This window comes from Copadichromis virginalis, linkage group LG6, assembly GCF_057382275.1.
Source record: "Copadichromis virginalis isolate Kocher_CV1m ecotype Utaka linkage group LG6, C_Virginalis_male_GT1.1, whole genome shotgun sequence".
Classification (NCBI taxonomy): domain Eukaryota; kingdom Metazoa; phylum Chordata; class Actinopteri; order Cichliformes; family Cichlidae; genus Copadichromis; species Copadichromis virginalis.
The window spans coordinates 18,875,065-18,888,019 of NC_140623.1; the positions used below are offsets into that span (position 1 = coordinate 18,875,065).

Genomic DNA, 12,955 nt, shown 5'->3' on the forward strand with positions numbered 1-12,955 from the left:
TGCAGTCCTCGGCTGACTCCTTAGCCCCCAGGGGTCCAGAGTCAACTGCGGGTTGAAACTCGGACTCTGGGGAGGCCCTGGAGGTAGTAAATGTCTCTAATCGGGCCAGCTTTCGAGGGACGAAAACAGTCCTGTTGAGCATGTTTTCCTGCTTAATACGAGTGAGAAAAGTTGGCTGCTCAGCTCTCTAAGAGAACAGGGCAGAAACAGCCCGTTAAGTCCCCCTCCCCACTCTTGGGTTGCGAACCCACAGCGTCATTCATAGATTCAGCAGTACATGTCAAAACTGAATTCAAACTGTCCGGGGTTAACTCTGTATCGACAGAAGAGTTCTTAGCAGGCTCCAACAGAGGGTGCACAATCAGAGTTTTGCCCATGCATTCTGATTCTTCAGCGGAAAAAGCATCAACATAATTAGTCAGGGAGTCTTTTCTTTCTACGGGGCCGGGGTGAATGTCCATGGAACAAACCGCCTTCACCTCACTACTCTTAGCCGTGAGAAGAAAACAGTTCCCATTACTATTTGCAGGTGAAGCAATAGGGGTACAAGCAATAGGGGTACAGTCAACATCACTCACCATTGCCTGCTGTTCTGACGAGTGATTGGGCTCCGGTTGTAGTGAGGAATGACGGCGGTGGCGCCGCTTCCTCCTGGCGGCAGGGGCTGAGGCGACAGGAGAAACTGGTGACGATGGAGAAAAGACGTCCTCGTCCTGCGACCACATCGCCGCCAAGCAGGAGGCAGGTGAATTAAGCCCTGAGCGGCAAGAAGTGGAGCTCTGTGGCCGCGGTGCAGAAACGCCTTTCCCCTGTTGCAATTGCTGCTGTACGGCGGCCGACTCCGCGGAGAGCTCCTTGTGTTGCGGCCGATGCCGATGCGGCGGCTTCGGCGAAGAATACTGGGCGCGGACAAAGGCTGCAAGCTCCCGAGCCTGTAGCACCTCCTGGGCTTCATGCAGCTGGTCCATGAAGCCCATAAATCCCTTTAGTGTGCGCAAATGAGGATTCCCCTCCAGGATCGCTTCTATAGCGTTAATCCCAACTGCCATGGTCTTAGCGTCCTTAGTGAGGGAAACCCGCTCGATCAGGCGGTGGATGCGGGAGAGGTCATGTTCCCGGGATGAATCCGCTGGGTCCATGTTGTGGTGACGTCGTACTGTCATGAATCGCTGTGTGGCAGGCAGGAGAAGGACCCAGGATGCAGACTCACAGACACGGGGATAAACTTAAAGAACACAGCTTTAATGCTGGCACGGCAGAATACAGGAAATACAGAACTAACTGGGAAAAAGTAAACTAACATTCGCAGGAAGGCACAGGAAGATCCACACAACATGAGGGCACACAGGGGGAAGAGAGAGCACGGGGAGAACTTAGATATAATGGGCAGGGGAAACATGGAATAAAACATAAGGAGAGACGAGGGCTCACAGATACACAGAGGGGCACACAGGGGGTAAAAGCCATGAAGGGAAAACACTTAGGGAACAACACAACAGGGCAACTCAGAAAACATGGCCTAAGCAAGGAACAAAATACAAACATACAAGAAAACTAAGAACACTGGGCCAACATGGCCCAGGACCATGACAGCGTCAGCCGAGTGCTTTAGAAGATATGGAAATCGCTTCCCATTATGCTGTTATTGTATTTATCAGAATGTCCCTGCCGCTGATGTCCTACAGTGTCAAGTGTATTGCTTGAACTAATATTAGCCGTGTTGTCAAATAATATCAAATCTCCCCAGTGCCATCAGCACCCGTTATCAGTATGTTTAGCGCTGGCCTTAAACAAATCATTTGTTTGGCTTTCTGTACTAGATGTGAGACGATGATAAGTTGTGCTTCTGCACAGTAGCACATTTATCAAAACTAATGAAATGAATAATCAAACCAGCATGGACATCACTTTTTGTGAACTGATTAAGTTGTTTAAAATGTGAAGAATAAATAAAATCCTTTGCTCTGATTTTTTGGCACTTACAGTTTGTCTCTGTTAAAAATTTTGGACCTTTTTTTGTAGTTTTCGATTTGATTTTATGTTTCATGCACAATGAGGAAAGTTACAAAACAGCACCAACCTTTCCACGATGGAGACATGCTTATGGGTCAACAAGGCTGCTGTGTCAAGAAAATTTTAGGTCATTTGCAGGGACAGATTGATAGTTTGAGCTCCTTAACTCCAGAGAATTACACTTTCTTCAAAGTTAATATAAAGCTACAGCCAGCAGCGAGACTCCTGAAGTCATCATACAGTGACTCCAAGAAGTTGTCCCGCCCAGTCCTTGACTCAATCCAGCACACAACCACATCATGATGGTTTCACACAACCAAGAAATAGCATGTTACTTACAGAGTTTTAGAGGCACTGTTCAAACATTTGTTGCATTTGGACAGAGCTGAGGTTGCTGTACCAGCCTGTATGCTAAGCTAAAGACCTCTCTACTCTTATTTAACAGAACACCTAAGGAAACAAGCTTAATAACACTCAAATCACACAAACATTAACACCTCTATCCATCGTCCTCTGTCCTCCAGTTGATTGTGTGCGTATCCTCTCAATACTGTTGGTCAGCTTCTTTTTATTTGAGATCAAAGGAGTCTGTTTTCCCCCAGGTTTATATCACTTTGTTGAAAAAGAAGTGAATATGTCATTACATTCGAAATGTGACTATGAGATTTTTTTAGATCCATTTGTCACAATTCAACACTTGCTGTTTATTGCGCTTTGCAAATGTAGCGTGATAGCTGGGTTTGACCTCTTACCACTTATGAGCTGATGGTGCTCCACTTACTGAATAAGTGGCTATGAAGGTCATCTGAGCATACAGGGCACTGCACTACCTGCCCACTTCCACTCAACCGTCCTCTCTACCAAATTGTCATTGATCTGCGTTTAGCTTTTCTGTGACTTAACATCGAATACATGCCAGACACACAGCTGACTGACTGGAACTGTTTATAAGAACGTTCACGTCTTAATTGTGACAACATGCTCGTAGTAGACGCAAAATAGAGTTGAAAGCAGGCAGCACATAATGGATATGTGTGCTTCTGTTTGTTGGGTGAGGTGAGGAAATAAGCAAATACAATATTTCTGCCTGTGATTGACACTCAGTGATTGCTCCTTCCTGTTCATATCTGGTCTTAAATTCCATTTTTATTGTTTGGCACATAAAAACTCATTTCTACTTAAGGATAGATTAGTTTTTTTCTATAAACATAAGGATTTGCAAAAGCGCGTTGGAAGAATTATTGGTGTTTCGTGCTCGCGGTCTCCTTCGAACAATTTCAGTGTCGAGGGACAAAATCCACTGTCCTTGTTCAAAATGCATTATAAGAAATCTTTAGAAGTCTGAATGAGGAAAATTGAGTGTCCTCAAAAAGGGTGCAAAATTCCTCCCTTGTGTTGCTGTCCCTCTGCTGCGGCTCTGCTGCCCATGAAGCCGCAAAGAGAGAATGTACTTTGGAAACTACTTGCTAAATCTATCTAGCTCACACTTGTGAAAGTTAAGATGCACCACAGAATGCATTTTTGCCCAGAACAAAGGCTGTGGATCGTCCCACGTCAGTGACAATGAAATAGCAGCGTGGGAGTTTTTTTTTTCACTGAAAAGTTTTTGGCAATCAATAATTCTTTCATGTACATATTGGTGGGTCAATGTTGTCTCAAGGGAGACTTAAAATGTGAGTCTATCTTTAGATTAAAGATATCCTCGGGATGGGAATAGCCAGTAATGCCATTATGGTGCGTGTTTTTCATTTTGTGCTGACACATACTGCTGGGCTTAGCATCAATCCCAGTGTGTTCTTTTAAATGTGATTAAAGCGCGTGGTCTCACAGTTTTGTTTATTTTGATGTTTTTTTGTTCTTTCGGTTTCTGCACGCAGTGGAAGTCTGTCAGCTTTTGTCTTTTTCAAGATTATTTTTGGGAGATTTATGCCTTTATTTGGAGTCTGTGAAGAGAAACAGAAAATAAAGGGAAGGAGAGGAGGGGAATCCATCCATCTGTTTATCTGTAGTTGGGGGTGGTGGTGGGAGGCTAAGAAGGGTCTATTCCAGGGTGTCCTCCAAGCTGGGCATGCCCAGAAAACCTCCAGAGGAAGGCACCCAGGAGAAGTCCTGATGCTTGAACCATCTCAGCTGGCTATTTTTGACGCAAAGGAGCAGCAACTCTGAACCCCCATGATGTCTGAGCTCCTCACCTTGAGCCCAAGGAAACTATTTTCAGGTGCCTTATTCAGTCATTTACTACCTAGAATTCACTAGTTTTGGCAGCAAACTGAAGTAATTTAGTAATAATAGTAAGAAGACGAAGCAACAGTGGTAGTGTTGAAAACAGTGGACTTGTCGGTGCAAAATGTGCATGAGGGTGGAGGTGGATGAGTGTTTTAAAGCAAAGAAAAACAACATGAAGGAACCATGAAGAGAAGCTCGGAGGTCATGACACAGCAGCCAGGCAGGAGACCTAGTGAAGTGTCAGCAACAGCTTTATAGTCTGCCTCAGGTCTTCCCATTTGGTACTGACAATCTCTGCCCTGCCCACCAGGTACCTGAAACACATCCAGCGGAAATCAGAGTTGAGAGAAAAAGGTGGGGGGTTGTCACAGCTGGAACATCGATTGACTGGCAAATGAAAAACTTCACCTTCTGACTTAACTCTTTTTCACCAAAACGATCCAGAACACCCGCGTTACTGCTGCTGTTGCTGCATCGATCCGCCCGTCCATCTGAAGCTTCATTATGCTGCGACTCATGAACAAAATGCCAAGATACTTAAATTCCTTCGCTCGGGGCATCGTCTCATCCTCTACCCAGAGGGAGCAGTCCACCGTTTTCAGGCGGCAGTAGCAGAATGATGCAGCAAATTGTCTGGCTGAAGAAGGAACTCGGTGCTAAGTGTGATTTGCGACCATTTGGTGTCTTTCTAAAAAATAAAAATTACATCACCCCAAGTCTGTCAGTTTCTTGATGTGTTCTCACATAAACTTCCAGACAGCAGATGTGCTTTAGGGTGTTAAATTCTGTTGAGATAATGCCTCGGCTGGTGGCAATAGTACTTTGTACGCTTAATAGTTTAACTAGTTTACACTGAAGCGTCCCTATAAGCCTTTACTGTAGGGAAATGACCATAATTTGATCTGCTCTAAGGTTTCTTTAGAAACAGAGCTGTAGATATTTACTAAATACTACACTGGCCCATGAATTAATCATTGAGTTTCCTGTGCTTTTCTGATAAACGCTTTCCTATCAAATCGCTTGCAGCTAAAGTTTTTCAAATTCAGTTAAACGTATAGCAATTGTCCCACAACAGTCATTAAGTGCCTACTTGTCAGCTGGAGTCTGGATTGATGTGACTGGCTGAAGAAATGGCATCCATTCTGGATATTTTTCCCCACCTTGCTTCTTCTGTAAAAATAGCTTATCCCAGATGGTTTCTGACAGCAGTTAAGCACTAACATAAAGTAAATGTAGTGTGAAGACAGTTCTCATCATGCAAGAATAGTAGTGTGTGTGTGTGTGTGTGTGTGTGTGTGTGTGTGTGTGTGTGTGTGTGTGTGTGTGTGTGTGTGTGTGTGTGATTGAACTGGAACAAATAGGATGTGTTAAAACTCACAAATTGTCTGCAAGTATCAATCTTCCGCTGACGTAGCTCCTGTTCTGCTTACTACAGATGTATTGCATCCGACAAACAGATTAGTTTTCTACTTCAGAATTTTACAGTTTGATCTCATTGATGTATTCCAGTTAATCGGCTTGTTTTCAATAAATGTTTGCCTGCTTCGCCTTTCAAGTTTAAAAAAACATCCTGAGCCCGAGAGCCGTTAAAATATCCTTAATTCTAACACAGAACTGAATTTTTACAATGGACACAGAGGATGTTTTACATTAATTTTTCATTCAGACTGAATATATTGCGCATGGTGTAAGTCTCCTTCATCAAGTGAAAACCAGGGCAGTTTTTTTTTCTCAGGGAATAAATTTCAAGTGGTCCAGACATGCCAGAGAGAGTGTGCTCAGTGTAAGTGTCCCCTGGTGATTCTGTCCAGCTCTATGAACAATGCCTGCAGTAGAGTCTTATTGATTGAGTCAGTTCCCCAGTTACAAAATGCCCAATTACTCCGAATCACATGATTGTGTCATTTATCCCTAATGAAAAAAAAAAAATCAGCATTAGAACTATGACTTCTAAAGCTGGCATTCTCCATTATTACTGTCTCATGTCCTAACATCTGTCCTTAGTAAAAACTAGCCAGGGCTATATTTAGCCACCGGTCCAGCTTTATATAGGTCAAGAATCCCATCCACACTTCCATTCCTTCACAACAAGGCTGTAGCACATTTGTTGCTGTTGTAGGATCCTTTTTGTATTTTTCTGACTACTTCTATTAACATTCAGCTTTAAGGTGTCCTCAAGAGCTCTTAAAAATGTCTTCTTTTGGCAAAACACAAATAGTTATTTGCGCGTTCTGGTGGGTAATTTAGTTTCTCACTGTTAAAGCAAAACCCCTTGCAAGAGTAAAAGCCATGAGTGTTTTTGCTTCTTTTCTGTGGCTATCAGGTGTTTCCCTCCTTGTGGCATCCCACAGAGAGAAAAACTGACGCTTTGCTGCTTTGAAGTGTTTTGATGAACTTTCCCCACCCACGGGCTGTTGAATTTAGCGTTATTGTCCTTTTCTTGACTTTGCTCTACAAACCTCTTTCCTTTTTTTTGGTCCACAAGAGAGCGGAAACAGGATTTTTGTTTGGTCAATTTTGCACCTGCGTTCATCCATTTAACCCAAGTTATCTAAACTTGTAGACTTCATGATCTTTGACCATTCGCTTATTTTCAGAGTGATGACAGGTTGAGTAAAAACTATTATGATGCCGCATCTATAGACAAAGACAAAACAATCAGTGTAAATGAGGTAGTGTGTCTCCAGACTGTACACCGGGCTCTGCGTTGCAGTGCAAGCCTATTATAGCAGAGTATAACTGCTCGTTTCACCAAACAAACAAAAAAAAGCAACCATTGCCATCTATCATCAAAGCACCAAAGAAGCAAAAAATAACAGTAGTAATGATAGTATTTCCAATAACAGTAGAAAAATAATGACAGTAATAATATTACTGTGGAAAACATGTAACTCATAATGATACTGAGGTCGCTGCTACATTGCAACGCACCCATAAATCCAGCTAAACCACTGGGCTGGATAGACTTGCTCAAACCAATCAAAGTGGGAAAATTAGTTTTCTTGGTTGCTAAATGTGGTGGTTTGAAAACACAGTTGTGTCACAGATCCTATGTACAGAAACATCAAGTCAGCAACATTGCTCAGGTCGTTGCCTTTTGCTCATTTAACTGAATACACACATCTCTTTTTTTAAAGAGTTTTAATAGGTATGTGAACCATCAGCAGTCATGTTACTGTGTTTCATACTTTGAAGAGCCATGCCAAATGAAGTTTAGTTTGTTTTCACCTGAAGGTAAATAATAATCGAGGTCGGGCTTTTACATGTTCAGTCCAAAGACAAGCATGTCAACTGCAAAACTGGTGTTTCTAAAGAGGCTGTGTGGAGCAAATAGATGATTTCTTTGTGTGTACTCAGCTTCCTGCGACCCTGGATGAATATGCCGTTAAAAAATGTGTACACAACCTTTTGTAAGTTCACAGTGAGGTAAGCCTGATGAAGCAGCTTAACTTTAAAATGTTACAGCCTAACAGAAAAAGGAAAAAACGTTTTTGGGGGGGCATCATTAGTGGAAAAGATATTGTGTCATTAGTAGATAAAAACTGTACAAGAAGCAAAATTAAGATATGATGCTCAGCCGAAGCCTCCCGTCTTGTACAGATAATTGAAAGTATTATCATTTGCACTGTGCAGTGTATACAGTGTGTACTTAAGACATATAGCTCGTACATTTAGAGCTTATTAGTGCAAACTGGCCATTTGAAACAAATTGCATTGCATGCTCCCACGCTGGGAAATGTATCCGTAAACTACAAGAAAGCCTTTCAAAAGAAAATAACTGTTAAATGTAAGGCACTTCCCTGATAACTAATTATTTCTCAAATTGTGCCAGATTCACAGCAGACATTTTAAGCACATTATTTTTGTCACTTGAACAAAGCCATCTGATTAAGTGTTGTCATAAAAGAGATCCAATTAGATTAAAAAAAGAAAAAGATGGGCTCACAGGCAAAGAACAATCTGCAGATTTGTTTCCATGCCAGCTCCAACAGACGGAAAGTGACGAGGAGGGAGAAGAGGAGGGAATGTGGGAGTGGAGGGGGAAGGGTCTTTTTTTTTCTCCAAACAATGTCTTCTTTTTCAACAACAGCGCTCATCAAAACCTTCTAAGTTAATCGGAGGTCACTTCATGCTCGTGCTAAATGGCTTTAGTTAAAATAAAGGGGTGCCTCTGAAGACCAGGCATCCTGTCAGAAGTCTCTAACCTGCTTGTTTTTTAATGGAACAGAGAATTGGCTCTGCAGTGATTGAGCTAAATCGAATCATCCCAGCCCTTTTAAATAGGCTGCAGAAGAGTCCTTTTCCTCACAAACAGCAGTAATATAAAAGAAAATTGTATTTGAGTAGGTGCTGAGTTTATGTTTGGCTGCAAATCAAAACAAACAAAAAAAATCCTAATATATCTCTCAAAGGCATACTGTAAGTTAATTACGTTAAAGCAATTCTAACTGAGTCTCTTGTCCACCTAAATGGGGAGTTTCATTAGTGGATTGCGGCGCAGTAATCTAAAGAGTAGGGGACCACTGTAACCCCTAAGGTTTGCCTTGGGAGGACTATCACAGAACACGATGTGTGTTAATCTCCATTTCCTCGATTATGTGTGGGCCGCTCTCAGCACATAATGTTTGTTCAAAGTCAGGGTGACTTTCTTTTCCCGTGCTTGGGTCCTCTGTTGCGCAGGAACGGGAGGGGGCACGCTAAAAAATGGGGAAGAAACAAGAAGATGAGCAGAGGAGTAAACACTGAGACAGGTGTCTGGCAAGGGACAATGATTGGATTTATAAACCGGCCAATGTTATTTTCTCTGCTTGGAGACTACTGTAAGACATTAAGTGCTAACTGAAGCTCCCAGGGTCCCACTCCACAGACACTTTCCCTTCACTCTCCAACCTCTCGATCCCCGTCCTCTTCTCCAGTTTTCACTCACATTGCTTCCCGCATCTCCTTTCTTACCTTTTTCTCACGGGTGCCTTTAGATTTTCTTCTTTTGTGTCTGCCCAAGATTGATTGGCCTCGAAAGCATCCTTTTTGCTTCCATCACCATCCTTGCATTTTCTTCTCCTCGGGCAGGGGTGTGTCATCCATCCTCCTGTCTCCCCAGACCAGTGGCTGATGCACAACATCCAATATTTTCTCCAGCTGGAGTGGAACTGAGCACATTAGGGATGGGTCTGTTAAGGTGATCAGACTCGCTCCCGCTATACCCGGGAACCATTTTTCTTCATTTGAGAGCGTCTGTCTTCCTGCCAATACTATAGATTTTCTATCAGCTCCTTAATCATGGCCCCATGACTGGGAAAGTGATTAGTCAGGTCTCTCCGATATGAAAACTCTAGTATCAATTTTCATATCTGTCGGGGCACATAGCCTGGTTTAATAAACCACTATTTGAACAGTTAGATGAAACGTTCTTTCCTTCACCCCCATCAGCTTCCTGCTGAAGCGCGCTGGGATTTTATTCTGCATGCAAAACTCCTGGGCAAAATCTGTCAGGAAAAGGAATCGCCGCAGTGCAAGCGTCCATGTCCTGATTCCACTTTTTACTCAAAGCTTTATAATTTCACAACCTGTGCAAGGCTGGAAATAAGCTTATTAGGTTTGCCGAGTCAGGGGGGGCTGACATGAAGATGAATATTTCTGAGGCCCGTAGAGGGGCAGTAGCTAGAGGAAAATATCATTTAACAGATGAGACTTTTATTTAACAGCTTGAATGAAGAGGCCAAAAGTGAATGTATCTTTTTCTCTCTCTCTCTCTTCATGTCTTGCTTTAGGTCATCTGATGGTGTGTGCACAGCAGGAACAGTGGTGGTGAGTCGTCTGAAGATGGGGGAGATGGAGGAGGTTGATGTGGACCAGATCACCACAGACATACCGTCACAGAAGGTAAGGTTAGCGGGCTGACTAGACGAAGCAGGAGCGGGAGTCTCCATGTGCCAGACGCCTCGTGCTAATACTAGGATTAGACAGGCACTGCACAAGTCCTCCAATGAGATTAAATAAACTTCAGTAAAACCTAATAGGGATTTACAGGATGTGAGTACGTTTAATGTCTGAATGCCTATATGTTGATACCGAAAGGGTTTTAAAAGAATGATATTGACACACATACACTCACAAATCTATTTGTGTCAAACCGTTATGCATTCTTCTCTACTCTTAACTGGGCTCTGAGATCACACAACGTCATCATCAGGAAGTTAAAAGAGGAAGAAGGAGTATTCTCCTTCAGAGTCTGAGTTTTTGAGGCGCCACCAGACCGAAAGTAGAGTTGTGCATATGCACTCCTGATTTGATTTCTGCATTTCTCTGCACATTCCTAAGAGGCTGTGATTTGTCAGGTGAATTCATGCTGTAGATCTCAGGGAAATCAGTTAAAAAAAAACAAAAAAAACAAAGCTCTTGGGATATTTCTCATCCGTAAATAGGAACAGCTTTGTAGAGCAGCACAGAGGCCAGCTGTTGATTTCCTGTTTGTGTGGATAATTGTGTGTTTTTTGTACGTTGTGTTTGTGTATGCGTGTGATTCATGTCTTATATAATTGACCGAGGGCCTCTACATGGCTGACTGGCTTTCTGTTCTGCCCACCCCTGTTAATGGTGCAGGGAGGTTCCCTGCTAGGCTCCAGCATGTCACTGAAAATCTGCCCATGTCGCCTTGATGAATGTGTTGCCCTATGCGTGTGCGTGTGTGTGCGCATTTGTCTTGTCACAGCATATTTCCTTGTGTGTATCGTTGCTGTTGTTGAAGATGAAGGAAGGAAAGAAGGAAGGGCTATGACAAATCCAGGGGAAGGCTCACTTTAGACTCAGGACTCTCTTGTAGGGAAGTTCTCTTATTCCCTCCTTGTTCAAGGTACCTTAGTCATGTTCATGTGCTGCTGCCTAATTTACATATTTGCACATGCTTGTAAGTCTGTGTTTGATCAGTCCGTGTCATCGCTTAGGTGGTTGCTGCTCATGAATATCCTACTGACCCTGCAAAAATAATCAGCTGAAGCAAGAAAGATACTCCAGTCACCTTTGATCTGATCTCTTTACATATTTTAGCCATCTAACAGATGCTGCCTACCGTTACAATGGGACTCCTTTCGCAGCTGAGGCCCTTAGCTCATTGTTAATACTTATCATTAGACGAGAAACTTGCCCAGTAAAATCTGCCCATTCTGTCCAATGGACACAGTTTACTCTGGAGTTAGTGTGTGTGACTCTGTGTGGCTGCTGTTGGTTGATGTCTGTTTTATTCAGGATCCGTTTCTGAGCTAGGAGAGGTGATGGATCGTCCCTAGCAGTCATTAAAGTCCTTTTCTGGGGACAGATTTGGCTGTCTGGCTGTGTTAGATGGTTCATCAGACAGGCCAGAGCTGGGATACAGCGAGCATGAAAGATTGCTAGTTGTCAGTGGTTCACGTTGCTTTGATGAAGAAACCCAGGCATAATTTAAAAAAAACATCATTTTAACTGGTGTGCATGTGTGTTTTTATGAAAAGCAGAGTGTAAAGTTAAGAGTACAGCTTCACCTCCTTTCTGTGTGAATTTGACTATTTTATACATTTTAAGGGTCTGCTACATTAAAGCCCCAGGGTTTGTATCAGTTTCTTTCAACCTTTTCAGGACCAAAACCTCAAGAATAAAAAATGTAAGAAATAAGTTAATGATGTGCCACTACACTGTAGGCTTTGGTACTCAGAACGTCTGGTTTAATAACTGTTGGCCACAGTAGTCCAGTGCAGAAGCTCTAACCCTAACTCAGTGTTATTTCACCCAACACAAAAGTCAGAGTTGCAGCTAATGTATCGTCTTTGTTTTATATTAGCTAAAACATAACTTTTGTCTAGCACTAAAATCATGCAATCCTGTAATTACCTTACAGGGTCAATGACAGTCAATTTTTTATTTTTTAATCAATTAATATACTGGGGGAGGTGGGGGTCCATGTCCATGTCCATGTCTCATTCCCTTTCACCTTCATTACCTCACCATTACAACACCGCTGCTTCAGTGTGCAAACTACCACCAATTAAATAAATGAGAAATGAAAAGGATTCAGACCATCACATTTTACAGGAAACACAAAAAGTCCTAGAAATTAGGGCTGGGCGATATGGCCTAAAATCCATATCGCGATATAATTTGAAGCACGTGTGGTAATGATATATATCGCGATATATTGTGTTCTTCTGTCTAACGTATTTTCCACACTATAAGGCACACTTAAAATCCTTTAATTTTCTCAAAAATCGAGTGTGCCTTATGTATGAATTCTGGTTGTGCTTACTGACCTCGAACCGATTTTGGTGTGCAGAAATCTGTTAAAAAATGTTTTGATGGATTGTCAGAGCATTACGGCTGCCGTAGTAAGGAGCTTCGCGGAGTAATCTGGGTCCAAAGCTCCGTCTCTTCAGGTCCCAAAGTCAAACGAACACTGAGAGTTAAAAACGGTTTAAATTCTTTCATCTTTAATAAAATCATCAGCGTTGCTGCTTTATCGGGTGTAACAATTAAGTTTTACATCCATGCATCCATGAAAACAGAATTTATTAAATTTAACGGAGTTAGAAGTTAACAGGAAGTTAGCTCGCTAGTTTCCACCTAAACATGACATACCATGTTCTGACTGAGAGATTTTTGAAACTAACTAAAACGTACAGCTCTGCCACCACTTCCGACATAAATGAAGACAGAAAACTAAACAGCAGTGGCGTTTGCAGGGTTACTG

At 42.5% G+C, this 12,955-nt stretch overlaps 1 protein-coding gene across 3 annotated transcripts in view; it reads left to right on the plus strand.

Annotated features, from left to right (window-relative positions):
- Positions 1-12,955, plus strand: part of inpp4b (inositol polyphosphate-4-phosphatase type II B) — a 183,548-nt gene that overhangs the window by 96,200 nt on the left and 74,393 nt on the right. For all 3 annotated transcript variants that reach the window (XM_085459043.1, XM_085459045.1, XM_085459044.1), the window contains one exon: positions 10,011-10,122. In XM_085459043.1, coding sequence (XP_085315169.1) covers positions 10,011-10,122 — 112 coding nt within the window. The remainder of the gene's footprint in view (positions 1-10,010; positions 10,123-12,955) is intronic.